This window comes from Oryzias latipes, chromosome 3, assembly GCF_053564925.1.
Source record: "Oryzias latipes strain Hd-rR chromosome 3, Olatipes_Hd-rR_3.1".
NCBI lineage: Eukaryota > Metazoa > Chordata > Actinopteri > Beloniformes > Adrianichthyidae > Oryzias > Oryzias latipes.
Window position 1 is genome coordinate 1,803,958 of NC_136239.1, and position 27,403 is coordinate 1,831,360.

Here is a 27,403-nt window from a genome sequence, read left to right on the forward strand (position 1 = left end):
GGGAGCAGGCTGGAGTGTGGCGCACGCAGCGCTTAAAGGGCTCTGCTCCACACAACCCTTCGCTTACGGCCATACCACCCTGAACACGCCCGATCTCGTCCGATCTCGGAAGCTAAGCAGGGTCGGGCCTGGTTAGTACTTGGATGGGAGACCGCCTGGGAATACCAGGTGCTGTAAGTTTTCCCGCTTTTGCTGGCATCCACCAAAGAGAAGGAAAATCACTCTCACACACACACACGGGTTTGGGTACTTTGGTTTCCTTGTCGTGCAAATGTGTCTTCCTCTTTTTTCTCTCTGACACGACCCTTCTGTGACACATACGGCCACCAGAGAGCGCACTTGCCAGGAAATCCAACACACAGCTTTGGATTTCTTTTCTCTTCTTTTCTTGTCTCTTCTTTTCTTTTCTTTTCTTTTCTTTTCTTTTCTTTTCTTTTCTTTTCTTTTTCTTTTTTTTTTTTTTCTCTGACATGACCGTCCGGGCTTCTTCCAAACTCTTGAGCGAGCTTCAGAGCAGTAAGCACCGAGGTGCAATGCACAAGCCTGCACCCTCTAGAAACGCTGCAGTCTGGGTGACGAGGCCGCGCAGGTGTGTGTGTGCGCATCCAAGGCCTCTTTGACGCACCTGCCGTGGTGAAAGGTCACCGTTTTGGCTGCAGGTGGGTGTGTCCGCTCAGCAGGTGCACCAATCAGCGCCACAGAGTGAGTGGGTGAAGGGGGTGCTGGGAGCAGGCTGGAGTGTGGCGCACGCAGCGCTTAAAGGGCTCTGCTCCACACAACCCTTCGCTTACGGCCATACCACCCTGAACACGCCCGATCTCGTCCGATCTCGGAAGCTAAGCAGGGTCGGGCCTGGTTAGTACTTGGATGGGAGACCGCCTGGGAATACCAGGTGCTGTAAGTTTTCCCGCTTTTGCTGGCATCCACCAAAGAGAAGGAAAATCACTCTCACACACACACACGGGTTTGGGTACTTTGGTTTCCTTGTCGTGCAAATGTGTCTTCCTCTTTTTTCTCTCTGACACGACCCTTCTGTGACACATACGGCCACCAGAGAGCGCACTTGCCAGGAAATCAAACACACAGCTTTTCTTTTCTTTTCTTTTCTCTTCTTTTCTTTTTCTTTTTTTTTTTTTTTTTCTCTGACATGACCGTCCGGGCTTCTTCCAAACTCTTGAGCGAGCTTCAGAGCAGTCAGCACCGAGGTGCAAATGCACAAGCCTGCACCCTCTAGAAACGCTGCAGTCTGGGTGACGAGGCCGCGCAGGTGTGTGTGTGCGCATCCAAGGCCTCTTTGACGCACCTGCTGGGGTGAAAGGTCACCGTTTTGGCTGCAGGTGGGTGTGTCCGCTCAGCAGGTGCACCAATCAGCGCCACAGAGTGAGTGGGTGAAGGGGGTGCTGGGAGCAGGCTGGAGTGTGGCGCACGCAGCGCTTAAAGGGCTCTGCTCCACACAACCCTTCGCTTACGGCCATACCACCCTGAACACGCCCGATCTCGTCCGATCTCGGAAGCTAAGCAGGGTCGGGCCTGGTTAGTACTTGGATGGGAGACCGCCTGGGAATACCAGGTGCTGTAAGTTTTCCCGCTTTTGCTGGCATCCACCAAAGAGAAGGAAAATCACTCTCACACACACACACGGGTTTGGGTACTTTGGTTTCCTTGTCGTGCAAATGTGTCTTCCTCTTTTTTCTCTCTGACACGACCCTTCTGTGACACATACGGCCACCAGAGAGCGCACTTGCCAGGAAATCAAACACACAGCTTTTCTTTTCTTTTCTTTTCTCTTCTTTTCTTTTTCTTTTTTTTTTTTTTTTTCTCTGACATGACCGTCCGGGCTTCTTCCAAACTCTTGAGCGAGCTTCAGAGCAGTCAGCACCGAGGTGCAAATGCACAAGCCTGCACCCTCTAGAAACGCTGCAGTCTGGGTGACGAGGCCGCGCAGGTGTGTGTGTGCGCATCCAAGGCCTCTTTGACGCACCTGCTGGGGTGAAAGGTCACCGTTTTGGCTGCAGGTGGGTGTGTCCGCTCAGCAGGTGCACCAATCAGCGCCACAGAGTGAGTGGGTGAAGGGGGTGCTGGGAGCAGGCTGGAGTGTGGCGCACGCAGCGCTTAAAGGGCTCTGCTCCACACAACCCTTCGCTTACGGCCATACCACCCTGAACACGCCCGATCTCGTCCGATCTCGGAAGCTAAGCAGGGTCGGGCCTGGTTAGTACTTGGATGGGAGACCGCCTGGGAATACCAGGTGCTGTAAGTTTTCCCGCTTTTGCTGGCATCCACCAAAGAGAAGGAAAATCACTCTCACACACACACACGGGTTTGGGTACTTTGGTTTCCTTGTCGTGCAAATGTGTCTTCCTCTTTTTTCTCTCTGACACGACCCTTCTGTGACACATACGGCCACCAGAGAGCGCACTTGCCAGGAAATCCAACACACAGCTTTGGGTTTCTTTTCTCTTCTTTTCTTGTCTCTTCTTTTCTTTTCTTTTCTTTTCTTTTCTTTTCTTTTCTTTTCTTTTCTTTTTCTTTTTTTTTTTTTTCTCTGACATGACCGTCCGGGCTTCTTCCAAACTCTTGAGCGAGCTTCAGAGCAGTAAGCACCGAGGTGCAATGCACAAGCCTGCACCCTCTAGAAACGCTGCAGTCTGGGTGACGAGGCCGCGCAGGTGTGTGTGTGCGCATCCAAGGCCTCTTTGACGCACCTGCCGTGGTGAAAGGTCACCGTTTTGGCTGCAGGTGGGTGTGTCCGCTCAGCAGGTGCACCAATCAGCGCCACAGAGTGAGTGGGTGAAGGGGGTGCTGGGAGCAGGCTGGAGTGTGGCGCACGCAGCGCTTAAAGGGCTCTGCTCCACACAACCCTTCGCTTACGGCCATACCACCCTGAACACGCCCGATCTCGTCCGATCTCGGAAGCTAAGCAGGGTCGGGCCTGGTTAGTACTTGGATGGGAGACCGCCTGGGAATACCAGGTGCTGTAAGTTTTCCCGCTTTTGCTGGCATCCACCAAAGAGAAGGAAAATCACTCTCACACACACACACGGGTTTGGGTACTTTGGTTTCCTTGTCGTGCAAATGTGTCTTCCTCTTTTTTCTCTCTGACACGACCCTTCTGTGACACATACGGCCACCAGAGAGCGCACTTGCCAGGAAATCAAACACACAGCTTTTCTTTTCTTTTCTTTTCTCTTCTTTTCTTTTTCTTTTTTTTTTTTTTTTTCTCTGACATGACCGTCCGGGCTTCTTCCAAACTCTTGAGCGAGCTTCAGAGCAGTCAGCACCGAGGTGCAAATGCACAAGCCTGCACCCTCTAGAAACGCTGCAGTCTGGGTGACGAGGCCGCGCAGGTGTGTGTGTGCGCATCCAAGGCCTCTTTGACGCACCTGCTGGGGTGAAAGGTCACCGTTTTGGCTGCAGGTGGGTGTGTCCGCTCAGCAGGTGCACCAATCAGCGCCACAGAGTGAGTGGGTGAAGGGGGTGCTGGGAGCAGGCTGGAGTGTGGCGCACGCAGCGCTTAAAGGGCTCTGCTCCACACAACCCTTCGCTTACGGCCATACCACCCTGAACACGCCCGATCTCGTCCGATCTCGGAAGCTAAGCAGGGTCGGGCCTGGTTAGTACTTGGATGGGAGACCGCCTGGGAATACCAGGTGCTGTAAGTTTTCCCGCTTTTGCTGGCATCCACCAAAGAGAAGGAAAATCACTCTCACACACACACACGGGTTTGGGTACTTTGGTTTCCTTGTCGTGCAAATGTGTCTTCCTCTTTTTTCTCTCTGACACGACCCTTCTGTGACACATACGGCCACCAGAGAGCGCACTTGCCAGGAAATCAAACACACAGCTTTTCTTTTCTTTTCTTTTCTCTTCTTTTCTTTTTCTTTTTTTTTTTTTTTTTCTCTGACATGACCGTCCGGGCTTCTTCCAAACTCTTGAGCGAGCTTCAGAGCAGTCAGCACCGAGGTGCAAATGCACAAGCCTGCACCCTCTAGAAACGCTGCAGTCTGGGTGACGAGGCCGCGCAGGTGTGTGTGTGCGCATCCAAGGCCTCTTTGACGCACCTGCTGGGGTGAAAGGTCACCGTTTTGGCTGCAGGTGGGTGTGTCCGCTCAGCAGGTGCACCAATCAGCGCCACAGAGTGAGTGGGTGAAGGGGGTGCTGGGAGCAGGCTGGAGTGTGGCGCACGCAGCGCTTAAAGGGCTCTGCTCCACACAACCCTTCGCTTACGGCCATACCACCCTGAACACGCCCGATCTCGTCCGATCTCGGAAGCTAAGCAGGGTCGGGCCTGGTTAGTACTTGGATGGGAGACCGCCTGGGAATACCAGGTGCTGTAAGTTTTCCCGCTTTTGCTGGCATCCACCAAAGAGAAGGAAAATCACTCTCACACACACACACGGGTTTGGGTACTTTGGTTTCCTTGTCGTGCAAATGTGTCTTCCTCTTTTTTCTCTCTGACACGACCCTTCTGTGACACATACGGCCACCAGAGAGCGCACTTGCCAGGAAATCCAACACACAGCTTTGGGTTTCTTTTCTCTTCTTTTCTTGTCTCTTCTTTTCTTTTCTTTTCTTTTCTTTTCTTTTCTTTTCTTTTCTTTTCTTTTTCTTTTTTTTTTTTTTCTCTGACATGACCGTCCGGGCTTCTTCCAAACTCTTGAGCGAGCTTCAGAGCAGTAAGCACCGAGGTGCAATGCACAAGCCTGCACCCTCTAGAAACGCTGCAGTCTGGGTGACGAGGCCGCGCAGGTGTGTGTGTGCGCATCCAAGGCCTCTTTGACGCACCTGCCGTGGTGAAAGGTCACCGTTTTGGCTGCAGGTGGGTGTGTCCGCTCAGCAGGTGCACCAATCAGCGCCACAGAGTGAGTGGGTGAAGGGGGTGCTGGGAGCAGGCTGGAGTGTGGCGCACGCAGCGCTTAAAGGGCTCTGCTCCACACAACCCTTCGCTTACGGCCATACCACCCTGAACACGCCCGATCTCGTCCGATCTCGGAAGCTAAGCAGGGTCGGGCCTGGTTAGTACTTGGATGGGAGACCGCCTGGGAATACCAGGTGCTGTAAGTTTTCCCGCTTTTGCTGGCATCCACCAAAGAGAAGGAAAATCACTCTCACACACACACACGGGTTTGGGTACTTTGGTTTCCTTGTCGTGCAAATGTGTCTTCCTCTTTTTTCTCTCTGACACGACCCTTCTGTGACACATACGGCCACCAGAGAGCGCACTTGCCAGGAAATCAAACACACAGCTTTTCTTTTCTTTTCTTTTCTCTTCTTTTCTTTTTCTTTTTTTTTTTTTTTTTCTCTGACATGACCGTCCGGGCTTCTTCCAAACTCTTGAGCGAGCTTCAGAGCAGTCAGCACCGAGGTGCAAATGCACAAGCCTGCACCCTCTAGAAACGCTGCAGTCTGGGTGACGAGGCCGCGCAGGTGTGTGTGTGCGCATCCAAGGCCTCTTTGACGCACCTGCTGGGGTGAAAGGTCACCGTTTTGGCTGCAGGTGGGTGTGTCCGCTCAGCAGGTGCACCAATCAGCGCCACAGAGTGAGTGGGTGAAGGGGGTGCTGGGAGCAGGCTGGAGTGTGGCGCACGCAGCGCTTAAAGGGCTCTGCTCCACACAACCCTTCGCTTACGGCCATACCACCCTGAACACGCCCGATCTCGTCCGATCTCGGAAGCTAAGCAGGGTCGGGCCTGGTTAGTACTTGGATGGGAGACCGCCTGGGAATACCAGGTGCTGTAAGTTTTCCCGCTTTTGCTGGCATCCACCAAAGAGAAGGAAAATCACTCTCACACACACACACGGGTTTGGGTACTTTGGTTTCCTTGTCGTGCAAATGTGTCTTCCTCTTTTTTCTCTCTGACACGACCCTTCTGTGACACATACGGCCACCAGAGAGCGCACTTGCCAGGAAATCCAACACACAGCTTTGGGTTTCTTTTCTTTTCTTTTCTTTTCTTTTCTTTTCTTTTCTTTTCTTTTCTTTTCTTTTCTTTTCTTTTCTTTTCTTTTCTTTTCTTTTTCTTTTTTTTTTTTTTCTCTGACATGACCGTCCGGGCTTCTTCCAAACTCTTGAGCGAGCTTCAGAGCAGTAAGCACCGAGGTGCAATGCACAAGCCTGCACCCTCTAGAAACGCTGCAGTCTGGGTGACGAGGCCGCGCAGGTGTGTGTGTGCGCATCCAAGGCCTCTTTGACGCACCTGCCGTGGTGAAAGGTCACCGTTTTGGCTGCAGGTGGGTGTGTCCGCTCAGCAGGTGCACCAATCAGCGCCACAGAGTGAGTGGGTGAAGGGGGTGCTGGGAGCAGGCTGGAGTGTGGCGCACGCAGCGCTTAAAGGGCTCTGCTCCACACAACCCTTCGCTTACGGCCATACCACCCTGAACACGCCCGATCTCGTCCGATCTCGGAAGCTAAGCAGGGTCGGGCCTGGTTAGTACTTGGATGGGAGACCGCCTGGGAATACCAGGTGCTGTAAGTTTTCCCGCTTTTGCTGGCATCCACCAAAGAGAAGGAAAATCACTCTCACACACACACACGGGTTTGGGTACTTTGGTTTCCTTGTCGTGCAAATGTGTCTTCCTCTTTTTTCTCTCTGACACGACCCTTCTGTGACACATACGGCCACCAGAGAGCGCACTTGCCAGGAAATCAAACACACAGCTTTTCTTTTCTTTTCTTTTCTCTTCTTTTCTTTTTCTTTTTTTTTTTTTTTTTCTCTGACATGACCGTCCGGGCTTCTTCCAAACTCTTGAGCGAGCTTCAGAGCAGTCAGCACCGAGGTGCAAATGCACAAGCCTGCACCCTCTAGAAACGCTGCAGTCTGGGTGACGAGGCCGCGCAGGTGTGTGTGTGCGCATCCAAGGCCTCTTTGACGCACCTGCTGGGGTGAAAGGTCACCGTTTTGGCTGCAGGTGGGTGTGTCCGCTCAGCAGGTGCACCAATCAGCGCCACAGAGTGAGTGGGTGAAGGGGGTGCTGGGAGCAGGCTGGAGTGTGGCGCACGCAGCGCTTAAAGGGCTCTGCTCCACACAACCCTTCGCTTACGGCCATACCACCCTGAACACGCCCGATCTCGTCCGATCTCGGAAGCTAAGCAGGGTCGGGCCTGGTTAGTACTTGGATGGGAGACCGCCTGGGAATACCAGGTGCTGTAAGTTTTCCCGCTTTTGCTGGCATCCACCAAAGAGAAGGAAAATCACTCTCACACACACACACGGGTTTGGGTACTTTGGTTTCCTTGTCGTGCAAATGTGTCTTCCTCTTTTTTCTCTCTGACACGACCCTTCTGTGACACATACGGCCACCAGAGAGCGCACTTGCCAGGAAATCAAACACACAGCTTTTCTTTTCTTTTCTTTTCTCTTCTTTTCTTTTTCTTTTTTTTTTTTTTTTTCTCTGACATGACCGTCCGGGCTTCTTCCAAACTCTTGAGCGAGCTTCAGAGCAGTCAGCACCGAGGTGCAAATGCACAAGCCTGCACCCTCTAGAAACGCTGCAGTCTGGGTGACGAGGCCGCGCAGGTGTGTGTGTGCGCATCCAAGGCCTCTTTGACGCACCTGCTGGGGTGAAAGGTCACCGTTTTGGCTGCAGGTGGGTGTGTCCGCTCAGCAGGTGCACCAATCAGCGCCACAGAGTGAGTGGGTGAAGGGGGTGCTGGGAGCAGGCTGGAGTGTGGCGCACGCAGCGCTTAAAGGGCTCTGCTCCACACAACCCTTCGCTTACGGCCATACCACCCTGAACACGCCCGATCTCGTCCGATCTCGGAAGCTAAGCAGGGTCGGGCCTGGTTAGTACTTGGATGGGAGACCGCCTGGGAATACCAGGTGCTGTAAGTTTTCCCGCTTTTGCTGGCATCCACCAAAGAGAAGGAAAATCACTCTCACACACACACACGGGTTTGGGTACTTTGGTTTCCTTGTCGTGCAAATGTGTCTTCCTCTTTTTTCTCTCTGACACGACCCTTCTGTGACACATACGGCCACCAGAGAGCGCACTTGCCAGGAAATCCAACACACAGCTTTGGGTTTCTTTTCTCTTCTTTTCTTGTCTCTTCTTTTCTTTTCTTTTCTTTTCTTTTCTTTTCTTTTCTTTTCTTTTCTTTTTCTTTTTTTTTTTTTTCTCTGACATGACCGTCCGGGCTTCTTCCAAACTCTTGAGCGAGCTTCAGAGCAGTAAGCACCGAGGTGCAATGCACAAGCCTGCACCCTCTAGAAACGCTGCAGTCTGGGTGACGAGGCCGCGCAGGTGTGTGTGTGCGCATCCAAGGCCTCTTTGACGCACCTGCCGTGGTGAAAGGTCACCGTTTTGGCTGCAGGTGGGTGTGTCCGCTCAGCAGGTGCACCAATCAGCGCCACAGAGTGAGTGGGTGAAGGGGGTGCTGGGAGCAGGCTGGAGTGTGGCGCACGCAGCGCTTAAAGGGCTCTGCTCCACACAACCCTTCGCTTACGGCCATACCACCCTGAACACGCCCGATCTCGTCCGATCTCGGAAGCTAAGCAGGGTCGGGCCTGGTTAGTACTTGGATGGGAGACCGCCTGGGAATACCAGGTGCTGTAAGTTTTCCCGCTTTTGCTGGCATCCACCAAAGAGAAGGAAAATCACTCTCACACACACACACGGGTTTGGGTACTTTGGTTTCCTTGTCGTGCAAATGTGTCTTCCTCTTTTTTCTCTCTGACACGACCCTTCTGTGACACATACGGCCACCAGAGAGCGCACTTGCCAGGAAATCAAACACACAGCTTTTCTTTTCTTTTCTTTTCTCTTCTTTTCTTTTTCTTTTTTTTTTTTTTTTTCTCTGACATGACCGTCCGGGCTTCTTCCAAACTCTTGAGCGAGCTTCAGAGCAGTCAGCACCGAGGTGCAAATGCACAAGCCTGCACCCTCTAGAAACGCTGCAGTCTGGGTGACGAGGCCGCGCAGGTGTGTGTGTGCGCATCCAAGGCCTCTTTGACGCACCTGCTGGGGTGAAAGGTCACCGTTTTGGCTGCAGGTGGGTGTGTCCGCTCAGCAGGTGCACCAATCAGCGCCACAGAGTGAGTGGGTGAAGGGGGTGCTGGGAGCAGGCTGGAGTGTGGCGCACGCAGCGCTTAAAGGGCTCTGCTCCACACAACCCTTCGCTTACGGCCATACCACCCTGAACACGCCCGATCTCGTCCGATCTCGGAAGCTAAGCAGGGTCGGGCCTGGTTAGTACTTGGATGGGAGACCGCCTGGGAATACCAGGTGCTGTAAGTTTTCCCGCTTTTGCTGGCATCCACCAAAGAGAAGGAAAATCACTCTCACACACACACACGGGTTTGGGTACTTTGGTTTCCTTGTCGTGCAAATGTGTCTTCCTCTTTTTTCTCTCTGACACGACCCTTCTGTGACACATACGGCCACCAGAGAGCGCACTTGCCAGGAAATCAAACACACAGCTTTTCTTTTCTTTTCTTTTCTCTTCTTTTCTTTTTCTTTTTTTTTTTTTTTTTCTCTGACATGACCGTCCGGGCTTCTTCCAAACTCTTGAGCGAGCTTCAGAGCAGTCAGCACCGAGGTGCAAATGCACAAGCCTGCACCCTCTAGAAACGCTGCAGTCTGGGTGACGAGGCCGCGCAGGTGTGTGTGTGCGCATCCAAGGCCTCTTTGACGCACCTGCTGGGGTGAAAGGTCACCGTTTTGGCTGCAGGTGGGTGTGTCCGCTCAGCAGGTGCACCAATCAGCGCCACAGAGTGAGTGGGTGAAGGGGGTGCTGGGAGCAGGCTGGAGTGTGGCGCACGCAGCGCTTAAAGGGCTCTGCTCCACACAACCCTTCGCTTACGGCCATACCACCCTGAACACGCCCGATCTCGTCCGATCTCGGAAGCTAAGCAGGGTCGGGCCTGGTTAGTACTTGGATGGGAGACCGCCTGGGAATACCAGGTGCTGTAAGTTTTCCCGCTTTTGCTGGCATCCACCAAAGAGAAGGAAAATCACTCTCACACACACACACGGGTTTGGGTACTTTGGTTTCCTTGTCGTGCAAATGTGTCTTCCTCTTTTTTCTCTCTGACACGACCCTTCTGTGACACATACGGCCACCAGAGAGCGCACTTGCCAGGAAATCCAACACACAGCTTTGGGTTTCTTTTCTCTTCTTTTCTTGTCTCTTCTTTTCTTTTCTTTTCTTTTCTTTTCTTTTCTTTTCTTTTCTTTTCTTTTTCTTTTTTTTTTTTTTCTCTGACATGACCGTCCGGGCTTCTTCCAAACTCTTGAGCGAGCTTCAGAGCAGTAAGCACCGAGGTGCAATGCACAAGCCTGCACCCTCTAGAAACGCTGCAGTCTGGGTGACGAGGCCGCGCAGGTGTGTGTGTGCGCATCCAAGGCCTCTTTGACGCACCTGCCGTGGTGAAAGGTCACCGTTTTGGCTGCAGGTGGGTGTGTCCGCTCAGCAGGTGCACCAATCAGCGCCACAGAGTGAGTGGGTGAAGGGGGTGCTGGGAGCAGGCTGGAGTGTGGCGCACGCAGCGCTTAAAGGGCTCTGCTCCACACAACCCTTCGCTTACGGCCATACCACCCTGAACACGCCCGATCTCGTCCGATCTCGGAAGCTAAGCAGGGTCGGGCCTGGTTAGTACTTGGATGGGAGACCGCCTGGGAATACCAGGTGCTGTAAGTTTTCCCGCTTTTGCTGGCATCCACCAAAGAGAAGGAAAATCACTCTCACACACACACACGGGTTTGGGTACTTTGGTTTCCTTGTCGTGCAAATGTGTCTTCCTCTTTTTTCTCTCTGACACGACCCTTCTGTGACACATACGGCCACCAGAGAGCGCACTTGCCAGGAAATCAAACACACAGCTTTTCTTTTCTTTTCTTTTCTCTTCTTTTCTTTTTCTTTTTTTTTTTTTTTTTCTCTGACATGACCGTCCGGGCTTCTTCCAAACTCTTGAGCGAGCTTCAGAGCAGTCAGCACCGAGGTGCAAATGCACAAGCCTGCACCCTCTAGAAACGCTGCAGTCTGGGTGACGAGGCCGCGCAGGTGTGTGTGTGCGCATCCAAGGCCTCTTTGACGCACCTGCTGGGGTGAAAGGTCACCGTTTTGGCTGCAGGTGGGTGTGTCCGCTCAGCAGGTGCACCAATCAGCGCCACAGAGTGAGTGGGTGAAGGGGGTGCTGGGAGCAGGCTGGAGTGTGGCGCACGCAGCGCTTAAAGGGCTCTGCTCCACACAACCCTTCGCTTACGGCCATACCACCCTGAACACGCCCGATCTCGTCCGATCTCGGAAGCTAAGCAGGGTCGGGCCTGGTTAGTACTTGGATGGGAGACCGCCTGGGAATACCAGGTGCTGTAAGTTTTCCCGCTTTTGCTGGCATCCACCAAAGAGAAGGAAAATCACTCTCACACACACACACGGGTTTGGGTACTTTGGTTTCCTTGTCGTGCAAATGTGTCTTCCTCTTTTTTCTCTCTGACACGACCCTTCTGTGACACATACGGCCACCAGAGAGCGCACTTGCCAGGAAATCCAACACACAGCTTTGGGTTTCTTTTCTTTTCTTTTCTTTTCTTTTCTTTTCTTTTCTTTTCTTTTCTTTTCTTTTCTTTTCTTTTCTTTTCTTTTCTTTTCTTTTCTTTTTCTTTTTTTTTTTTTTCTCTGACATGACCGTCCGGGCTTCTTCCAAACTCTTGAGCGAGCTTCAGAGCAGTAAGCACCGAGGTGCAATGCACAAGCCTGCACCCTCTAGAAACGCTGCAGTCTGGGTGACGAGGCCGCGCAGGTGTGTGTGTGCGCATCCAAGGCCTCTTTGACGCACCTGCCGTGGTGAAAGGTCACCGTTTTGGCTGCAGGTGGGTGTGTCCGCTCAGCAGGTGCACCAATCAGCGCCACAGAGTGAGTGGGTGAAGGGGGTGCTGGGAGCAGGCTGGAGTGTGGCGCACGCAGCGCTTAAAGGGCTCTGCTCCACACAACCCTTCGCTTACGGCCATACCACCCTGAACACGCCCGATCTCGTCCGATCTCGGAAGCTAAGCAGGGTCGGGCCTGGTTAGTACTTGGATGGGAGACCGCCTGGGAATACCAGGTGCTGTAAGTTTTCCCGCTTTTGCTGGCATCCACCAAAGAGAAGGAAAATCACTCTCACACACACACACGGGTTTGGGTACTTTGGTTTCCTTGTCGTGCAAATGTGTCTTCCTCTTTTTTCTCTCTGACACGACCCTTCTGTGACACATACGGCCACCAGAGAGCGCACTTGCCAGGAAATCAAACACACAGCTTTTCTTTTCTTTTCTTTTCTCTTCTTTTCTTTTTCTTTTTTTTTTTTTTTTTCTCTGACATGACCGTCCGGGCTTCTTCCAAACTCTTGAGCGAGCTTCAGAGCAGTCAGCACCGAGGTGCAAATGCACAAGCCTGCACCCTCTAGAAACGCTGCAGTCTGGGTGACGAGGCCGCGCAGGTGTGTGTGTGCGCATCCAAGGCCTCTTTGACGCACCTGCTGGGGTGAAAGGTCACCGTTTTGGCTGCAGGTGGGTGTGTCCGCTCAGCAGGTGCACCAATCAGCGCCACAGAGTGAGTGGGTGAAGGGGGTGCTGGGAGCAGGCTGGAGTGTGGCGCACGCAGCGCTTAAAGGGCTCTGCTCCACACAACCCTTCGCTTACGGCCATACCACCCTGAACACGCCCGATCTCGTCCGATCTCGGAAGCTAAGCAGGGTCGGGCCTGGTTAGTACTTGGATGGGAGACCGCCTGGGAATACCAGGTGCTGTAAGTTTTCCCGCTTTTGCTGGCATCCACCAAAGAGAAGGAAAATCACTCTCACACACACACACGGGTTTGGGTACTTTGGTTTCCTTGTCGTGCAAATGTGTCTTCCTCTTTTTTCTCTCTGACACGACCCTTCTGTGACACATACGGCCACCAGAGAGCGCACTTGCCAGGAAATCCAACACACAGCTTTGGGTTTCTTTTCTTTTCTTTTCTTTTCTTTTCTTTTCTTTTCTTTTCTTTTCTTTTCTTTTCTTTTCTTTTTCTTTTTTTTTTTTTTCTCTGACATGACCGTCCGGGCTTCTTCCAAACTCTTGAGCGAGCTTCAGAGCAGTAAGCACCGAGGTGCAATGCACAAGCCTGCACCCTCTAGAAACGCTGCAGTCTGGGTGACGAGGCCGCGCAGGTGTGTGTGTGCGCATCCAAGGCCTCTTTGACGCACCTGCCGTGGTGAAAGGTCACCGTTTTGGCTGCAGGTGGGTGTGTCCGCTCAGCAGGTGCACCAATCAGCGCCACAGAGTGAGTGGGTGAAGGGGGTGCTGGGAGCAGGCTGGAGTGTGGCGCACGCAGCGCTTAAAGGGCTCTGCTCCACACAACCCTTCGCTTACGGCCATACCACCCTGAACACGCCCGATCTCGTCCGATCTCGGAAGCTAAGCAGGGTCGGGCCTGGTTAGTACTTGGATGGGAGACCGCCTGGGAATACCAGGTGCTGTAAGTTTTCCCGCTTTTGCTGGCATCCACCAAAGAGAAGGAAAATCACTCTCACACACACACACGGGTTTGGGTACTTTGGTTTCCTTGTCGTGCAAATGTGTCTTCCTCTTTTTTCTCTCTGACACGACCCTTCTGTGACACATACGGCCACCAGAGAGCGCACTTGCCAGGAAATCCAACACACAGCTTTGGGTTTCTTTTCTTTTCTTTTCTTTTCTTTTCTTTTCTTTTCTTTTCTTTTCTTTTCTTTTCTTTTCTTTTCTTTTCTTTTCTTTTCTTTTCTTTTTCTTTTTTTTTTTTTTCTCTGACATGACCGTCCGGGCTTCTTCCAAACTCTTGAGCGAGCTTCAGAGCAGTAAGCACCGAGGTGCAATGCACAAGCCTGCACCCTCTAGAAACGCTGCAGTCTGGGTGACGAGGCCGCGCAGGTGTGTGTGTGCGCATCCAAGGCCTCTTTGACGCACCTGCCGTGGTGAAAGGTCACCGTTTTGGCTGCAGGTGGGTGTGTCCGCTCAGCAGGTGCACCAATCAGCGCCACAGAGTGAGTGGGTGAAGGGGGTGCTGGGAGCAGGCTGGAGTGTGGCGCACGCAGCGCTTAAAGGGCTCTGCTCCACACAACCCTTCGCTTACGGCCATACCACCCTGAACACGCATGCGCGAGTGCAGGAGGGTGTGACGTTGGCACTTTTGAATCTCGGTGACCGTTGGGCTGATTCTCGGCGTCTTCTGATTTTCTCTTCTTTTTTTCCTCTCTTTTTGTGTTTGTTTCTTTTTGTTTGACTGTTTACGTCTGGACATATTGTGTGTGTCTGTGTGTGTGTGCGTGTGCGTGTGGCTTCTTCCGCTCCCCACAGTCTTTTGACTGCTGGGGAGTTCTCTTTTTTTTCTTTTCTCTCTCTCTTTTGTCACCTTTGGTACGCGGTTTTCACGGTGGTTTTCTTTTACCCCCCCGTCCTGAGAGCATGGCTTCAGCGGGGGGGAGTTCTGTCGGTGTGGGACAGAGGTCTAACTCCGCGAGGAATGCGGGGAATGTCGTGGCGGGTCCGTCAGCTGCAGGTGTGGCGGCGAGACCCGCTTCTGTCACGGTGGGTGGTGGCACAAAATCACGGGGTGTGGATGGAGGGGAGCCTCCTAAGGTAAAATATGAGAGGGATTTGACGATTCACGTTGATTTATTGGGAGAAGACCCCGTGTCTGTCACGGAGCTTCTTCGGTATAGCAGGTTGCTCTGTGGGGGCGTGGTAGCGTGTCGGTCTGTGGGAAGTAAGCGGTATGAGTTAACAATGTCTAACGCTGTTGGCAGGGATAAACTATTGGATGGGTTTAAAATTGGGAACACAACAGTACAAGGGAAAAGTATTTCGAATGATGAGCTGGTGGTCTCTTTTCTGGGGCTGCCGGCATACATTACTGATGAGGAGATTCTGGAGAAACTGGAGGGGTGGAAGGTGTCGGCTGTGTCGCCGATTAAACGGAGAATGTGGCCGGGCACCAACGTAGCAGACGGGACTAGGTTTGTAAAAGTTAAATTTAATGAGAGTGTGCAATCGTTGCCATACTCAGCGAAGTTTAATACCGCGACGGGACCAGAATTCTTCAGGGTAATACACGATAAGCAGGTGAAAGTCTGCAGGATCTGCATCAGACCGGGGCACATTGTTAGAGACTGTCCGGAATTTTTGTGCAATAAATGTGGAGTTCAGGGACATTACGCCAGAGAGTGCAAGGTCGCTCTCTCCAAGTGTTCTGTGTGTTTGAACAAAACAGAAAATTGTATTTGTCTGAGTGACAGTGAGAATGACGTGGCCTCCGCTGCGGGTGGGGAGGCGCTGGACAGCATGTCGGAGGAGGAGGAGGACCTGTCTGACTCCGTGCCTGACGCGCGGGTACCTGCGGCGCAGGTGCCTGCTGCGCTCCACGGCGACAGAAGACCGGACGACACGTCAGCTGAGGGGGGAGGCGTCCTCGGTCAACAGGCGGCTCGCAGCGGCTCAGACCTGTTCCGAGCGGCGGGGGATCCAGGTGAGATCCTGCTGTCGACAGCCGATGTTCCCGTGAGGGAGGGTGAGCAGCACCCGACCAATGCCGCTACTCCCATCCGGGCGGGGGGGGCCCACGGAGTTGGCCCTGCCTCGTTAAAATCTGTTCCCGTGAAGGGGGGAGCTCAGCCCCAGAACGCTGGCTCTGCCCCTGGCCGGGCGGGAGAGGCTGCGGACCTCGTCCCGAAAGGAATGTCTGGAATGTGCGACGCTGCTGCCTCAGCTCCGCTGGAGGGAGGAATCCGACGGAGAGAGGAGAGCTGCGGTGAATTGAGCATGACATCCTTTTCTTTACCCCCTCAGGACAAAGTGGACGTGACTGACAACGTGGACGATTCAGACATGGAAGTTGACAGGCTGACGGTCCAGCAGCGGAGGACACTCTCTATGAAGCAGACTGGGAAGGTGAAGAAGAAGAAATCGGCGTAATGTCTCTGTGCTTCTGTTTACTTATGGTCAGGCTCCTCAGTTTAAACATTAGAGGAGTGTGTGTGATGGAAAGAATTAAGGGAGTTTTGGGCGAGAGGTGTGACATTCTCTGTTTGCAGGAGGTGCATTGGGAGAATGAAACTCGCGTGCAGGCTGAGAAGCTGTGGGGGGGATCTGCTTTTTATGCGGCGGGCCCGAGGCGCACAGCAGGAGTTGCTGTATTTGTCAGATCGGGAGTCTTTGACAGTGTGACGCTCAGGGGGGTGGATCCTGCAGGACGGTTTTTAATGATAGATTTAGAATGGGCTGGGAAGGAGTTGAGATTGATCAACGTTTATGCTTCTAATGATCAAGTGGAAAGACAGAGTTTTTTTCACTCCCTGAGGCCTTTCATAAATGATTTTTCCCTGCTGGTGGGGGATTTTAACACTGCTCTAGCACCTACGGATTTGTCGGTGAGGAATGTTTTTAAAAATGATGTCGGTAGGAAGGAACTTTTTTCGATTATGTCAGACTATGACATTATTGATGCCTGGAGGGTGTTAAATCACGGAAAGAGGGACTTCTCAAGGCGACAGTTGGTGAAGGGGGTGCTGAAGCAGTCCAGGATAGATCATGTTCTGTCTGCGTGTTCAGTCACCAGGATGTTGAATGGAATCACGTATATACCACACGCGTGGAGCGATCACGCATGGGTGGAGGTGGTTCTTGACAGGGTCAAAGTTAGGAATGGTGGAGGGATGTGGATTTTAAATAACAGTGTTTTGGGGGAGCTGGATTACCAAAGGAGGATTAAGTCTCTCTTGGCTTATCATAGGGAGCACATGGATGAAGCAGTGGATATTTTTGTTTGGTGGGGGGATCTGAAGGCCAAAATTAAAAGGTCGACTATCGCATATTGTAAAAAGAGGGCGTGGGATGCCAGGGAGGAGGAAAGGGGGGTAAGAGAGGTGCTGATGAGGGAGGCATCTCTGTTGGCGGAGGACCCCAACAGGGATGCGATGATCTACTCGGCTGCCCTAGATCGTTTAAGGCAGTTTGAGGTGGAGAGGTGTAGGGCGGCAGCTATAAGGGCCAGGGTGAGGAATTTTGTGGAAGGGGAGAGATCTTCTGCGTTTTTTCTAGGGCTAGAAAAGAGGAGGAAGGAGAAAACGGTGATAAAGACACTGCATGATGTGGATGGCAAGGTTTGCAATAATTTGGATGACATTCTGGATGCTGTGGAAGTATATTATAAGGATTTGTTTAAGGAGGGTGTGTGTGATTTCACTGCTGTTGAGGCCTGTGTTGAGGCCATATCTTCTAGGGTGTGTGATGAGGACAGGCGGACATGTGATGCAGACATAGGATTGGAGGAAATAAAGGTAGCCATTGGGGGACAAAACACAAATAAGTCTCCAGGGGTAGATGGTCTGACAGCTGAATTTTACAAATGCTTTCAGGAGGACCTTCTCCCTATCCTGTTTAAGCTGTTCGGAGCTTTTTTCGCTGGTCATTTGCCATCGCCCTGCTTCTGTATGGGCACTATTAAATTGATTTTTAAAAATAAAGGAGATAGGGCCGACCTGGAGAACTACAGACCAATTACGCTACTGAACATGGACTATAAAATCCTGACAAGGGTTTTTGCTAACAGACTGAAGGAGGTGCTCCCCTCCATCCTGGTTTCAACACAAGCTTATGGGGTGCAGGGCAGGAAAATTTCAGACACAATCTTATCACTTATGTGCACGGTGGATCACATGGAAAAGAGGGGAGGGTTATTTTTGAATTTGGATTTCAGTAAGGCTTTTGACAGGGTTGAACACGGGTTTTTGTGGAGGGTCTTAGAGGGCTTTGGTTTTGGGGCACCTTTCATTTCCAGAATAAAAACATTATATGCAACTGCTGGGAGCAGTGTGCAATGTAATGGGCTTTTGACAGGTGTTGTGAAAATCGGAAGATCAATCCGACAGGGTTGCCCATTGTCTGCAATGCTGTTTTAGTATTGCGGTGGAACCCCTGGCAGGCATGATAAAGGCGGATGGCAATATTCGGGGTGTGGTCACGCCTGCCGGGAGGGAAACCAAAATCTTCTCATATGCGGACGACACTAGCCTGGTGCTGACTGATGTGGCTAGTGTCGATGGGGCCCTGCAACATATTAAGACTTTCTGTGAGGCATCAGGAGCAAAGCTCAACGTTGGCAAGTCTGAGATTTTGTTTTTGGGCAGCAAGGTCGGGACGACAAACAAGTGGGGTTTCAAAGAGGCTGTGAGAGAAGTTAAAGTGCTGGGAATCTGGTTGGCTCGATCACGTGGTGAAGCTATTTGTAAAAACTGGACAGAGGTGGTGGGTAAACTTGCACAAATTTTGGGTCTCTGGAAGATGCGCAGGTTGACTCTAAGGGGTAAGGTGATGGTAATAAACACACTGGTCTTTTCAAGGGTGAATTATGTCCTATCAATTCTGCCATTTCCGGAAAACTTTCAACTGACAATTAATAATCTCATTTCAAATTTTCTTTGGGGCTCTAAGGCCAACCAGATTTCCAGATATACTTTATCGAGAGCCGTCCAGAATGGTGGTCTGAATCTGGTGGAGTTGGGCGCCAGGAAGGGGGCTTTACGCCTGAAACTGGCGGCTCGGCTCCTGGACACGGATCGGACCCCATTCTGGAAGGATTATTTTGTAGAGGGTTTTCTCCAGGTTTCTCGTCTCGGCCTTGCTGTCTTCTGCCAAAGAAGACCTCTGACGGCTCTTCGGGACTTGGACACTTTCTCAGCAGAGATGCTAACGGCATGGTATAAGGTTGGGAGATACATCACACAATCTGTATCCACCCCTTACCAGGTGTTGTGCCAACCGATTTTTAATAATCCTGTGCTCATGTGTGGCGGTCTTCCCCTACAGTGCAGGCTGTTGGAGGAGCGTGATTGTCTCCTTGTAGGGGACGTCGTGGCTGGAGGGAGACTGCGTGGCATCTCGGACTTGTTATTCAGGTTCTGTACTGACCTGAACCAGGGTGAGAGGAGGAGGGTGAAGCAGTTTTTTGCAAAGCTCTCCTCCTCTATACCGCTGCGGTGGCTGATCTCTGTGAGGAGGGGTGGTCCTACACTGCAGGACACAGGGTACTCATTTCAGATCTGTCAGGGTGGTGCATCGATGGAGGTGAAGTCGCTCCCAACAAAGGCTTGGTACGCCCTGCTGATTGCCCTGGAGTCGAAGGTTCCTGCAGCAGAGGCTGCCTGGGCATCGGTATTCCCGGGTAAGGACCCAGCGGAGATTTGGTGGAGCCTGAAAGGTAGTATTTTTCCTCATATGGTATGGAATACGGATTTCAGACTGCGCCATAGAAAAATTTATTCCAGTGTAGTCCTACATCAGATCAATAAGGACTTATATGAAAGGACGTGTCCTGTTTGTGGCACAGTCCCTGAGACACTGGAACACATGTTTTTGGACTGTTCGGTGTTGAAGCCGTTTCTGCAAGGGCTCAGGGACATGCTGAGGGACCGGTGCTCTTTTGAGTGGGCGGTGGAGGAAGATTGGAGGTGGGCAACCCTGTTCGGAGTGCACAGGAACCAAAGACGTCCAGGATGGAAGTTGGCGGACCTGGTCCTCGCTCTTGGACGATTTACCATCTACCAGGCCAGGAACTTGGCACTCAAGGAGAGGAGGACTATGGACAGATGGAGCTGTCTTATGAGATTATTGACGGGGCATCTGGAGACTTTGAGACGGATGGAACCTGATGGACGGTTGGAATGTGTTTCAAAGGCTGGGCTGTTAGTATAAATATGCACAATGGAGTTTGGCTAAAAGTCTAATTTATTTATGTTTGCTTTTGCAGGATATTTGAAGCTAATTTTGGACTCTGTATGTTATCTATTTTTGTTTTGCTGTGATGAAAAACCTTTGTATATATTTTAATCTCCTTTATTAATAAAAGATAAAAAAAAAAAAAAAAAAACACGCCCGATCTCGTCCGATCTCGGAAGCTAAGCAGGGTCGGGCCTGGTTAGTACTTGGATGGGAGACCGCCTGGGAATACCAGGTGCTGTAAGTTTTCCCGCTTTTGCTGGCATCCACCAAAGAGAAGGAAAATCACTCTCACACACACACACGGGTTTGGGTACTTTGGTTTCCTTGTCGTGCAAATGTGTCTTCCTCTTTTTTCTCTCTGACACGACCCTTCTGTGACACATACGGCCACCAGAGAGCGCACTTGCCAGGAAATCAAACACACAGCTTTTCTTTTCTTTTCTTTTCTCTTCTTTTCTTTTTCTTTTTTTTTTTTTTTTTCTCTGACATGACCGTCCGGGCTTCTTCCAAACTCTTGAGCGAGCTTCAGAGCAGTCAGCACCGAGGTGCAAATGCACAAGCCTGCACCCTCTAGAAACGCTGCAGTCTGGGTGACGAGGCCGCGCAGGTGTGTGTGTGCGCATCCAAGGCCTCTTTGACGCACCTGCTGGGGTGAAAGGTCACCGTTTTGGCTGCAGGTGGGTGTGTCCGCTCAGCAGGTGCACCAATCAGCGCCACAGAGTGAGTGGGTGAAGGGGGTGCTGGGAGCAGGCTGGAGTGTGGCGCACGCAGCGCTTAAAGGGCTCTGCTCCACACAACCCTTCGCTTACGGCCATACCACCCTGAACACGCCCGATCTCGTCCGATCTCGGAAGCTAAGCAGGGTCGGGCCTGGTTAGTACTTGGATGGGAGACCGCCTGGGAATACCAGGTGCTGTAAGTTTTCCCGCTTTTGCTGGCATCCACCAAAGAGAAGGAAAATCACTCTCACACACACACACGGGTTTGGGTACTTTGGTTTCCTTGTCGTGCAAATGTGTCTTCCTCTTTTTTCTCTCTGACACGACCCTTCTGTGACACATACGGCCACCAGAGAGCGCACTTGCCAGGAAATCCAACACACAGCTTTGGGTTTCTTTTCTTTTCTTTTCTTTTCTTTTCTTTTCTTTTCTTTTCTTTTCTTTTCTTTTCTTTTCTTTTTCTTTTTTTTTTTTTTCTCTGACATGACCGTCCGGGCTTCTTCCAAACTCTTGAGCGAGCTTCAGAGCAGTAAGCACCGAGGTGCAATGCACAAGCCTGCACCCTCTAGAAACGCTGCAGTCTGGGTGACGAGGCCGCGCAGGTGTGTGTGTGCGCATCCAAGGCCTCTTTGACGCACCTGCCGTGGTGAAAGGTCACCGTTTTGGCTGCAGGTGGGTGTGTCCGCTCAGCAGGTGCACCAATCAGCGCCACAGAGTGAGTGGGTGAAGGGGGTGCTGGGAGCAGGCTGGAGTGTGGCGCACGCAGCGCTTAAAGGGCTCTGCTCCACACAACCCTTCGCTTACGGCCATACCACCCTGAACACGCCCGATCTCGTCCGATCTCGGAAGCTAAGCAGGGTCGGGCCTGGTTAGTACTTGGATGGGAGACCGCCTGGGAATACCAGGTGCTGTAAGTTTTCCCGCTTTTGCTGGCATCCACCAAAGAGAAGGAAAATCACTCTCACACACACACACGGGTTTGGGTACTTTGGTTTCCTTGTCGTGCAAATGTGTCTTCCTCTTTTTTCTCTCTGACACGACCCTTCTGTGACACATACGGCCACCAGAGAGCGCACTTGCCAGGAAATCCAACACACAGCTTTGGGTTTCTTTTCTTTTCTTTTCTTTTCTTTTCTTTTCTTTTCTTTTCTTTTCTTTTCTTTTCTTTTCTTTTCTTTTCTTTTCTTTTCTTTTTCTTTTTTTTTTTTTTCTCTGACATGACCGTCCGGGCTTCTTCCAAACTCTTGAGCGAGCTTCAGAGCAGTAAGCACCGAGGTGCAATGCACAAGCCTGCACCCTCTAGAAACGCTGCAGTCTGGGTGACGAGGCCGCGCAGGTGTGTGTGTGCGCATCCAAGGCCTCTTTGACGCACCTGCCGTGGTGAAAGGTCACCGTTTTGGCTGCAGGTGGGTGTGTCCGCTCAGCAGGTGCACCAATCAGCGCCACAGAGTGAGTGGGTGAAGGGGGTGCTGGGAGCAGGCTGGAGTGTGGCGCACGCAGCGCTTAAAGGGCTCTGCTCCACACAACCCTTCGCTTACGGCCATACCACCCTGAACACGCCCGATCTCGTCCGATCTCGGAAGCTAAGCAGGGTCGGGCCTGGTTAGTACTTGGATGGGAGACCGCCTGGGAATACCAGGTGCTGTAAGTTTTCCCGCTTTTGCTGGCATCCACCAAAGAGAAGGAAAATCACTCTCACACACACACACGGGTTTGGGTACTTTGGTTTCCTTGTCGTGCAAATGTGTCTTCCTCTTTTTTCTCTCTGACACGACCCTTCTGTGACACATACGGCCACCAGAGAGCGCACTTGCCAGGAAATCAAACACACAGCTTTTCTTTTCTTTTCTTTTCTCTTCTTTTCTTTTTCTTTTTTTTTTTTTTTTTCTCTGACATGACCGTCCGGGCTTCTTCCAAACTCTTGAGCGAGCTTCAGAGCAGTCAGCACCGAGGTGCAAATGCACAAGCCTGCACCCTCTAGAAACGCTGCAGTCTGGGTGACGAGGCCGCGCAGGTGTGTGTGTGCGCATCCAAGGCCTCTTTGACGCACCTGCTGGGGTGAAAGGTCACCGTTTTGGCTGCAGGTGGGTGTGTCCGCTCAGCAGGTGCACCAATCAGCGCCACAGAGTGAGTGGGTGAAGGGGGTGCTGGGAGCAGGCTGGAGTGTGGCGCACGCAGCGCTTAAAGGGCTCTGCTCCACACAACCCTTCGCTTACGGCCATACCACCCTGAACACGCCCGATCTCGTCCGATCTCGGAAGCTAAGCAGGGTCGGGCCTGGTTAGTACTTGGATGGGAGACCGCCTGGGAATACCAGGTGCTGTAAGTTTTCCCGCTTTTGCTGGCATCCACCAAAGAGAAGGAAAATCACTCTCACACACACACACGGGTTTGGGTACTTTGGTTTCCTTGTCGTGCAAATGTGTCTTCCTCTTTTTTCTCTCTGACACGACCCTTCTGTGACACATACGGCCACCAGAGAGCGCACTTGCCAGGAAATCAAACACACAGCTTTTCTTTTCTTTTCTTTTCTCTTCTTTTCTTTTTCTTTTTTTTTTTTTTTTTCTCTGACATGACCGTCCGGGCTTCTTCCAAACTCTTGAGCGAGCTTCAGAGCAGTCAGCACCGAGGTGCAAATGCACAAGCCTGCACCCTCTAGAAACGCTGCAGTCTGGGTGACGAGGCCGCGCAGGTGTGTGTGTGCGCATCCAAGGCCTCTTTGACGCACCTGCTGGGGTGAAAGGTCACCGTTTTGGCTGCAGGTGGGTGTGTCCGCTCAGCAGGTGCACCAATCAGCGCCACAGAGTGAGTGGGTGAAGGGGGTGCTGGGAGCAGGCTGGAGTGTGGCGCACGCAGCGCTTAAAGGGCTCTGCTCCACACAACCCTTCGCTTACGGCCATACCACCCTGAACACGCCCGATCTCGTCCGATCTCGGAAGCTAAGCAGGGTCGGGCCTGGTTAGTACTTGGATGGGAGACCGCCTGGGAATACCAGGTGCTGTAAGTTTTCCCGCTTTTGCTGGCATCCACCAAAGAGAAGGAAAATCACTCTCACACACACACACGGGTTTGGGTACTTTGGTTTCCTTGTCGTGCAAATGTGTCTTCCTCTTTTTTCTCTCTGACACGACCCTTCTGTGACACATACGGCCACCAGAGAGCGCACTTGCCAGGAAATCCAACACACAGCTTTGGGTTTCTTTTCTTTTCTTTTCTTTTCTTTTCTTTTCTTTTCTTTTCTTTTCTTTTCTTTTCTTTTCTTTTCTTTTCTTTTTCTTTTTTTTTTTTTTCTCTGACATGACCGTCCGGGCTTCTTCCAAACTCTTGAGCGAGCTTCAGAGCAGTAAGCACCGAGGTGCAATGCACAAGCCTGCACCCTCTAGAAACGCTGCAGTCTGGGTGACGAGGCCGCGCAGGTGTGTGTGTGCGCATCCAAGGCCTCTTTGACGCACCTGCCGTGGTGAAAGGTCACCGTTTTGGCTGCAGGTGGGTGTGTCCGCTCAGCAGGTGCACCAATCAGCGCCACAGAGTGAGTGGGTGAAGGGGGTGCTGGGAGCAGGCTGGAGTGTGGCGCACGCAGCGCTTAAAGGGCTCTGCTCCACACAACCCTTCGCTTACGGCCATACCACCCTGAACACGCCCGATCTCGTCCGATCTCGGAAGCTAAGCAGGGTCGGGCCTGGTTAGTACTTGGATGGGAGACCGCCTGGGAATACCAGGTGCTGTAAGTTTTCCCGCTTTTGCTGGCATCCACCAAAGAGAAGGAAAATCACTCTCACACACACACACGGGTTTGGGTACTTTGGTTTCCTTGTCGTGCAAATGTGTCTTCCTCTTTTTTCTCTCTGACACGACCCTTCTGTGACACATACGGCCACCAGAGAGCGCACTTGCCAGGAAATCAAACACACAGCTTTTCTTTTCTTTTCTTTTCTCTTCTTTTCTTTTTCTTTTTTTTTTTTTTTTTCTCTGACATGACCGTCCGGGCTTCTTCCAAACTCTTGAGCGAGCTTCAGAGCAGTCAGCACCGAGGTGCAAATGCACAAGCCTGCACCCTCTAGAAACGCTGCAGTCTGGGTGACGAGGCCGCGCAGGTGTGTGTGTGCGCATCCAAGGCCTCTTTGACGCACCTGCTGGGGTGAAAGGTCACCGTTTTGGCTGCAGGTGGGTGTGTCCGCTCAGCAGGTGCACCAATCAGCGCCACAGAGTGAGTGGGTGAAGGGGGTGCTGGGAGCAGGCTGGAGTGTGGCGCACGCAGCGCTTAAAGGGCTCTGCTCCACACAACCCTTCGCTTACGGCCATACCACCCTGAACACGCCCGATCTCGTCCGATCTCGGAAGCTAAGCAGGGTCGGGCCTGGTTAGTACTTGGATGGGAGACCGCCTGGGAATACCAGGTGCTGTAAGTTTTCCCGCTTTTGCTGGCATCCACCAAAGAGAAGGAAAATCACTCTCACACACACACACGGGTTTGGGTACTTTGGTTTCCTTGTCGTGCAAATGTGTCTTCCTCTTTTTTCTCTCTGACACGACCCTTCTGTGACACATACGGCCACCAGAGAGCGCACTTGCCAGGAAATCAAACACACAGCTTTTCTTTTCTTTTCTTTTCTCTTCTTTTCTTTTTCTTTTTTTTTTTTTTTTTCTCTGACATGACCGTCCGGGCTTCTTCCAAACTCTTGAGCGAGCTTCAGAGCAGTCAGCACCGAGGTGCAAATGCACAAGCCTGCACCCTCTAGAAACGCTGCAGTCTGGGTGACGAGGCCGCGCAGGTGTGTGTGTGCGCATCCAAGGCCTCTTTGACGCACCTGCTGGGGTGAAAGGTCACCGTTTTGGCTGCAGGTGGGTGTGTCCGCTCAGCAGGTGCACCAATCAGCGCCACAGAGTGAGTGGGTGAAGGGGGTGCTGGGAGCAGGCTGGAGTGTGGCGCACGCAGCGCTTAAAGGGCTCTGCTCCACACAACCCTTCGCTTACGGCCATACCACCCTGAACACGCCCGATCTCGTCCGATCTCGGAAGCTAAGCAGGGTCGGGCCTGGTTAGTACTTGGATGGGAGACCGCCTGGGAATACCAGGTGCTGTAAGTTTTCCCGCTTTTGCTGGCATCCACCAAAGAGAAGGAAAATCACTCTCACACACACACACGGGTTTGGGTACTTTGGTTTCCTTGTCGTGCAAATGTGTCTTCCTCTTTTTTCTCTCTGACACGACCCTTCTGTGACACATACGGCCACCAGAGAGCGCACTTGCCAGGAAATCCAACACACAGCTTTGGGTTTCTTTTCTTTTCTTTTCTTTTCTTTTCTTTTCTTTTCTTTTCTTTTCTTTTCTTTTCTTTTCTTTTCTTTTCTTTTTCTTTTTTTTTTTTTTCTCTGACATGACCGTCCGGGCTTCTTCCAAACTCTTGAGCGAGCTTCAGAGCAGTAAGCACCGAGGTGCAATGCACAAGCCTGCACCCTCTAGAAACGCTGCAGTCTGGGTGACGAGGCCGCGCAGGTGTGTGTGTGCGCATCCAAGGCCTCTTTGACGCACCTGCCGTGGTGAAAGGTCACCGTTTTGGCTGCAGGTGGGTGTGTCCGCTCAGCAGGTGCACCAATCAGCGCCACAGAGTGAGTGGGTGAAGGGGGTGCTGGGAGCAGGCTGGAGTGTGGCGCACGCAGCGCTTAAAGGGCTCTGCTCCACACAACCCTTCGCTTACGGCCATACCACCCTGAACACGCCCGATCTCGTCCGATCTCGGAAGCTAAGCAGGGTCGGGCCTGGTTAGTACTTGGATGGGAGACCGCCTGGGAATACCAGGTGCTGTAAGTTTTCCCGCTTTTGCTGGCATCCACCAAAGAGAAGGAAAATCACTCTCACACACACACACGGGTTTGGGTACTTTGGTTTCCTTGTCGTGCAAATGTGTCTTCCTCTTTTTTCTCTCTGACACGACCCTTCTGTGACACATACGGCCACCAGAGAGCGCACTTGCCAGGAAATCAAACACACAGCTTTTCTTTTCTTTTCTTTTCTCTTCTTTTCTTTTTCTTTTTTTTTTTTTTTTTCTCTGACATGACCGTCCGGGCTTCTTCCAAACTCTTGAGCGAGCTTCAGAGCAGTCAGCACCGAGGTGCAAATGCACAAGCCTGCACCCTCTAGAAACGCTGCAGTCTGGGTGACGAGGCCGCGCAGGTGTGTGTGTGCGCATCCAAGGCCTCTTTGACGCACCTGCTGGGGTGAAAGGTCACCGTTTTGGCTGCAGGTGGGTGTGTCCGCTCAGCAGGTGCACCAATCAGCGCCACAGAGTGAGTGGGTGAAGGGGGTGCTGGGAGCAGGCTGGAGTGTGGCGCACGCAGCGCTTAAAGGGCTCTGCTCCACACAACCCTTCGCTTACGGCCATACCACCCTGAACACGCCCGATCTCGTCCGATCTCGGAAGCTAAGCAGGGTCGGGCCTGGTTAGTACTTGGATGGGAGACCGCCTGGGAATACCAGGTGCTGTAAGTTTTCCCGCTTTTGCTGGCATCCACCAAAGAGAAGGAAAATCACTCTCACACACACACACGGGTTTGGGTACTTTGGTTTCCTTGTCGTGCAAATGTGTCTTCCTCTTTTTTCTCTCTGACACGACCCTTCTGTGACACATACGGCCACCAGAGAGCGCACTTGCCAGGAAATCCAACACACAGCTTTGGGTTTCTTTTCTTTTCTTTTCTTTTCTTTTCTTTTCTTTTCTTTTCTTTTCTTTTCTTTTTCTTTTTTTTTTTTTTCTCTGACATGACCGTCCGGGCTTCTTCCAAACTCTTGAGCGAGCTTCAGAGCAGTCAGCACCGAGGTGCAAATGCACAAGCCTGCACCCTCTAGAAACGCTGCAGTCTGGGTGACGAGGCCGCGCAGGTGTGTGTGTGCGCATCCAAGGCCTCTTTGACGCACCTGCTGGGGTGAAAGGTCACCGTTTTGGCTGCAGGTGGGTGTGTCCGCTCAGCAGG

At 52.1% G+C, this 27,403-nt stretch overlaps 2 protein-coding genes and 30 non-coding genes across 32 annotated transcripts in view; all 32 read left to right on the forward strand.

The window, feature by feature from the left end:
* The first annotated feature begins 61 nt into the window (after positions 1-61).
* Positions 62-180, forward strand: LOC111947195 (5S ribosomal RNA). Its single transcript, XR_002873018.1, has one exon. It is a non-coding gene; the product is annotated as a 5S ribosomal RNA (ribosomal RNA).
* Positions 181-785: 605 nt separating this feature from the next.
* Positions 786-904, forward strand: LOC111947206 (5S ribosomal RNA). The gene has a single exon (XR_002873029.1). It is a non-coding gene; the product is annotated as a 5S ribosomal RNA (ribosomal RNA).
* A 559-nt stretch (positions 905-1,463) lies between these two features.
* LOC111947217 (5S ribosomal RNA) lies at positions 1,464-1,582 on the forward strand. Its single transcript, XR_002873040.1, has one exon. It is a non-coding gene; the product is annotated as a 5S ribosomal RNA (ribosomal RNA).
* Positions 1,583-2,141: 559 nt separating this feature from the next.
* Positions 2,142-2,260, forward strand: LOC111947228 (5S ribosomal RNA). Its single transcript, XR_002873051.1, has one exon. It is a non-coding gene; the product is annotated as a 5S ribosomal RNA (ribosomal RNA).
* Positions 2,261-2,865: 605 nt separating this feature from the next.
* On the forward strand, positions 2,866-2,984 carry LOC111947246 (5S ribosomal RNA). Its single transcript, XR_013655257.1, has one exon. It is a non-coding gene; the product is annotated as a 5S ribosomal RNA (ribosomal RNA).
* A 559-nt stretch (positions 2,985-3,543) lies between these two features.
* On the forward strand, positions 3,544-3,662 carry LOC111947247 (5S ribosomal RNA). Its single transcript, XR_013655268.1, has one exon. It is a non-coding gene; the product is annotated as a 5S ribosomal RNA (ribosomal RNA).
* Positions 3,663-4,221: 559 nt separating this feature from the next.
* LOC111947239 (5S ribosomal RNA) lies at positions 4,222-4,340 on the forward strand. Its single transcript, XR_002873062.1, has one exon. It is a non-coding gene; the product is annotated as a 5S ribosomal RNA (ribosomal RNA).
* A 605-nt stretch (positions 4,341-4,945) lies between these two features.
* LOC111947248 (5S ribosomal RNA) lies at positions 4,946-5,064 on the forward strand. The gene has a single exon (XR_002873068.1). It is a non-coding gene; the product is annotated as a 5S ribosomal RNA (ribosomal RNA).
* A 559-nt stretch (positions 5,065-5,623) lies between these two features.
* On the forward strand, positions 5,624-5,742 carry LOC111947243 (5S ribosomal RNA). The gene has a single exon (XR_002873066.2). It is a non-coding gene; the product is annotated as a 5S ribosomal RNA (ribosomal RNA).
* Positions 5,743-6,357: 615 nt separating this feature from the next.
* On the forward strand, positions 6,358-6,476 carry LOC111947254 (5S ribosomal RNA). Its single transcript, XR_002873074.1, has one exon. It is a non-coding gene; the product is annotated as a 5S ribosomal RNA (ribosomal RNA).
* Positions 6,477-7,035: 559 nt separating this feature from the next.
* On the forward strand, positions 7,036-7,154 carry LOC144991336 (5S ribosomal RNA). The gene has a single exon (XR_013655319.1). It is a non-coding gene; the product is annotated as a 5S ribosomal RNA (ribosomal RNA).
* Positions 7,155-7,713: 559 nt separating this feature from the next.
* Positions 7,714-7,832, forward strand: LOC144991347 (5S ribosomal RNA). The gene has a single exon (XR_013655330.1). It is a non-coding gene; the product is annotated as a 5S ribosomal RNA (ribosomal RNA).
* Positions 7,833-8,437: 605 nt separating this feature from the next.
* On the forward strand, positions 8,438-8,556 carry LOC144991358 (5S ribosomal RNA). The gene has a single exon (XR_013655341.1). It is a non-coding gene; the product is annotated as a 5S ribosomal RNA (ribosomal RNA).
* Positions 8,557-9,115: 559 nt separating this feature from the next.
* Positions 9,116-9,234, forward strand: LOC144991369 (5S ribosomal RNA). Its single transcript, XR_013655352.1, has one exon. It is a non-coding gene; the product is annotated as a 5S ribosomal RNA (ribosomal RNA).
* Positions 9,235-9,793: 559 nt separating this feature from the next.
* On the forward strand, positions 9,794-9,912 carry LOC144991380 (5S ribosomal RNA). The gene has a single exon (XR_013655363.1). It is a non-coding gene; the product is annotated as a 5S ribosomal RNA (ribosomal RNA).
* Positions 9,913-10,517: 605 nt separating this feature from the next.
* Positions 10,518-10,636, forward strand: LOC144991384 (5S ribosomal RNA). The gene has a single exon (XR_013655367.1). It is a non-coding gene; the product is annotated as a 5S ribosomal RNA (ribosomal RNA).
* Positions 10,637-11,195: 559 nt separating this feature from the next.
* On the forward strand, positions 11,196-11,314 carry LOC144991385 (5S ribosomal RNA). Its single transcript, XR_013655368.1, has one exon. It is a non-coding gene; the product is annotated as a 5S ribosomal RNA (ribosomal RNA).
* Positions 11,315-11,934: 620 nt separating this feature from the next.
* On the forward strand, positions 11,935-12,053 carry LOC144991387 (5S ribosomal RNA). Its single transcript, XR_013655370.1, has one exon. It is a non-coding gene; the product is annotated as a 5S ribosomal RNA (ribosomal RNA).
* Positions 12,054-12,612: 559 nt separating this feature from the next.
* On the forward strand, positions 12,613-12,731 carry LOC144991388 (5S ribosomal RNA). Its single transcript, XR_013655371.1, has one exon. It is a non-coding gene; the product is annotated as a 5S ribosomal RNA (ribosomal RNA).
* Positions 12,732-13,326: 595 nt separating this feature from the next.
* Positions 13,327-13,445, forward strand: LOC144991389 (5S ribosomal RNA). The gene has a single exon (XR_013655372.1). It is a non-coding gene; the product is annotated as a 5S ribosomal RNA (ribosomal RNA).
* A 958-nt stretch (positions 13,446-14,403) lies between these two features.
* LOC144990913 (uncharacterized) lies at positions 14,404-19,861 on the forward strand. Its single transcript, XM_078944124.1, has 2 exons — positions 14,404-14,526; positions 15,234-19,861. The coding sequence occupies exons 1-2, from the start codon at positions 14,462-14,464 to the stop codon at positions 15,907-15,909; spliced, it is 741 nt and encodes a 246-aa protein (XP_078800250.1). The 5' UTR covers positions 14,404-14,461; the 3' UTR covers positions 15,910-19,861.
* LOC144990914 (uncharacterized) overlaps positions 15,336-27,403 on the forward strand; it is a 236,496-nt gene continuing 224,428 nt past the window's right edge. The window contains exon 1 of the mRNA XM_078944125.1: positions 15,336-15,463. The gene's annotated coding sequence lies outside the window, so the exon portion shown is untranslated. The remainder of the gene's footprint in view (positions 15,464-27,403) is intronic.
* Positions 20,517-20,635, forward strand: LOC144991390 (5S ribosomal RNA). The gene has a single exon (XR_013655373.1). It is a non-coding gene; the product is annotated as a 5S ribosomal RNA (ribosomal RNA).
* LOC144991391 (5S ribosomal RNA) lies at positions 21,231-21,349 on the forward strand. Its single transcript, XR_013655374.1, has one exon. It is a non-coding gene; the product is annotated as a 5S ribosomal RNA (ribosomal RNA).
* On the forward strand, positions 21,965-22,083 carry LOC144991395 (5S ribosomal RNA). Its single transcript, XR_013655378.1, has one exon. It is a non-coding gene; the product is annotated as a 5S ribosomal RNA (ribosomal RNA).
* On the forward strand, positions 22,643-22,761 carry LOC144991401 (5S ribosomal RNA). Its single transcript, XR_013655384.1, has one exon. It is a non-coding gene; the product is annotated as a 5S ribosomal RNA (ribosomal RNA).
* On the forward strand, positions 23,321-23,439 carry LOC144991411 (5S ribosomal RNA). Its single transcript, XR_013655394.1, has one exon. It is a non-coding gene; the product is annotated as a 5S ribosomal RNA (ribosomal RNA).
* On the forward strand, positions 24,045-24,163 carry LOC144991418 (5S ribosomal RNA). The gene has a single exon (XR_013655402.1). It is a non-coding gene; the product is annotated as a 5S ribosomal RNA (ribosomal RNA).
* LOC144991422 (5S ribosomal RNA) lies at positions 24,723-24,841 on the forward strand. Its single transcript, XR_013655405.1, has one exon. It is a non-coding gene; the product is annotated as a 5S ribosomal RNA (ribosomal RNA).
* On the forward strand, positions 25,401-25,519 carry LOC144991425 (5S ribosomal RNA). Its single transcript, XR_013655407.1, has one exon. It is a non-coding gene; the product is annotated as a 5S ribosomal RNA (ribosomal RNA).
* Positions 26,125-26,243, forward strand: LOC144991426 (5S ribosomal RNA). Its single transcript, XR_013655408.1, has one exon. It is a non-coding gene; the product is annotated as a 5S ribosomal RNA (ribosomal RNA).
* Positions 26,803-26,921, forward strand: LOC144991427 (5S ribosomal RNA). Its single transcript, XR_013655409.1, has one exon. It is a non-coding gene; the product is annotated as a 5S ribosomal RNA (ribosomal RNA).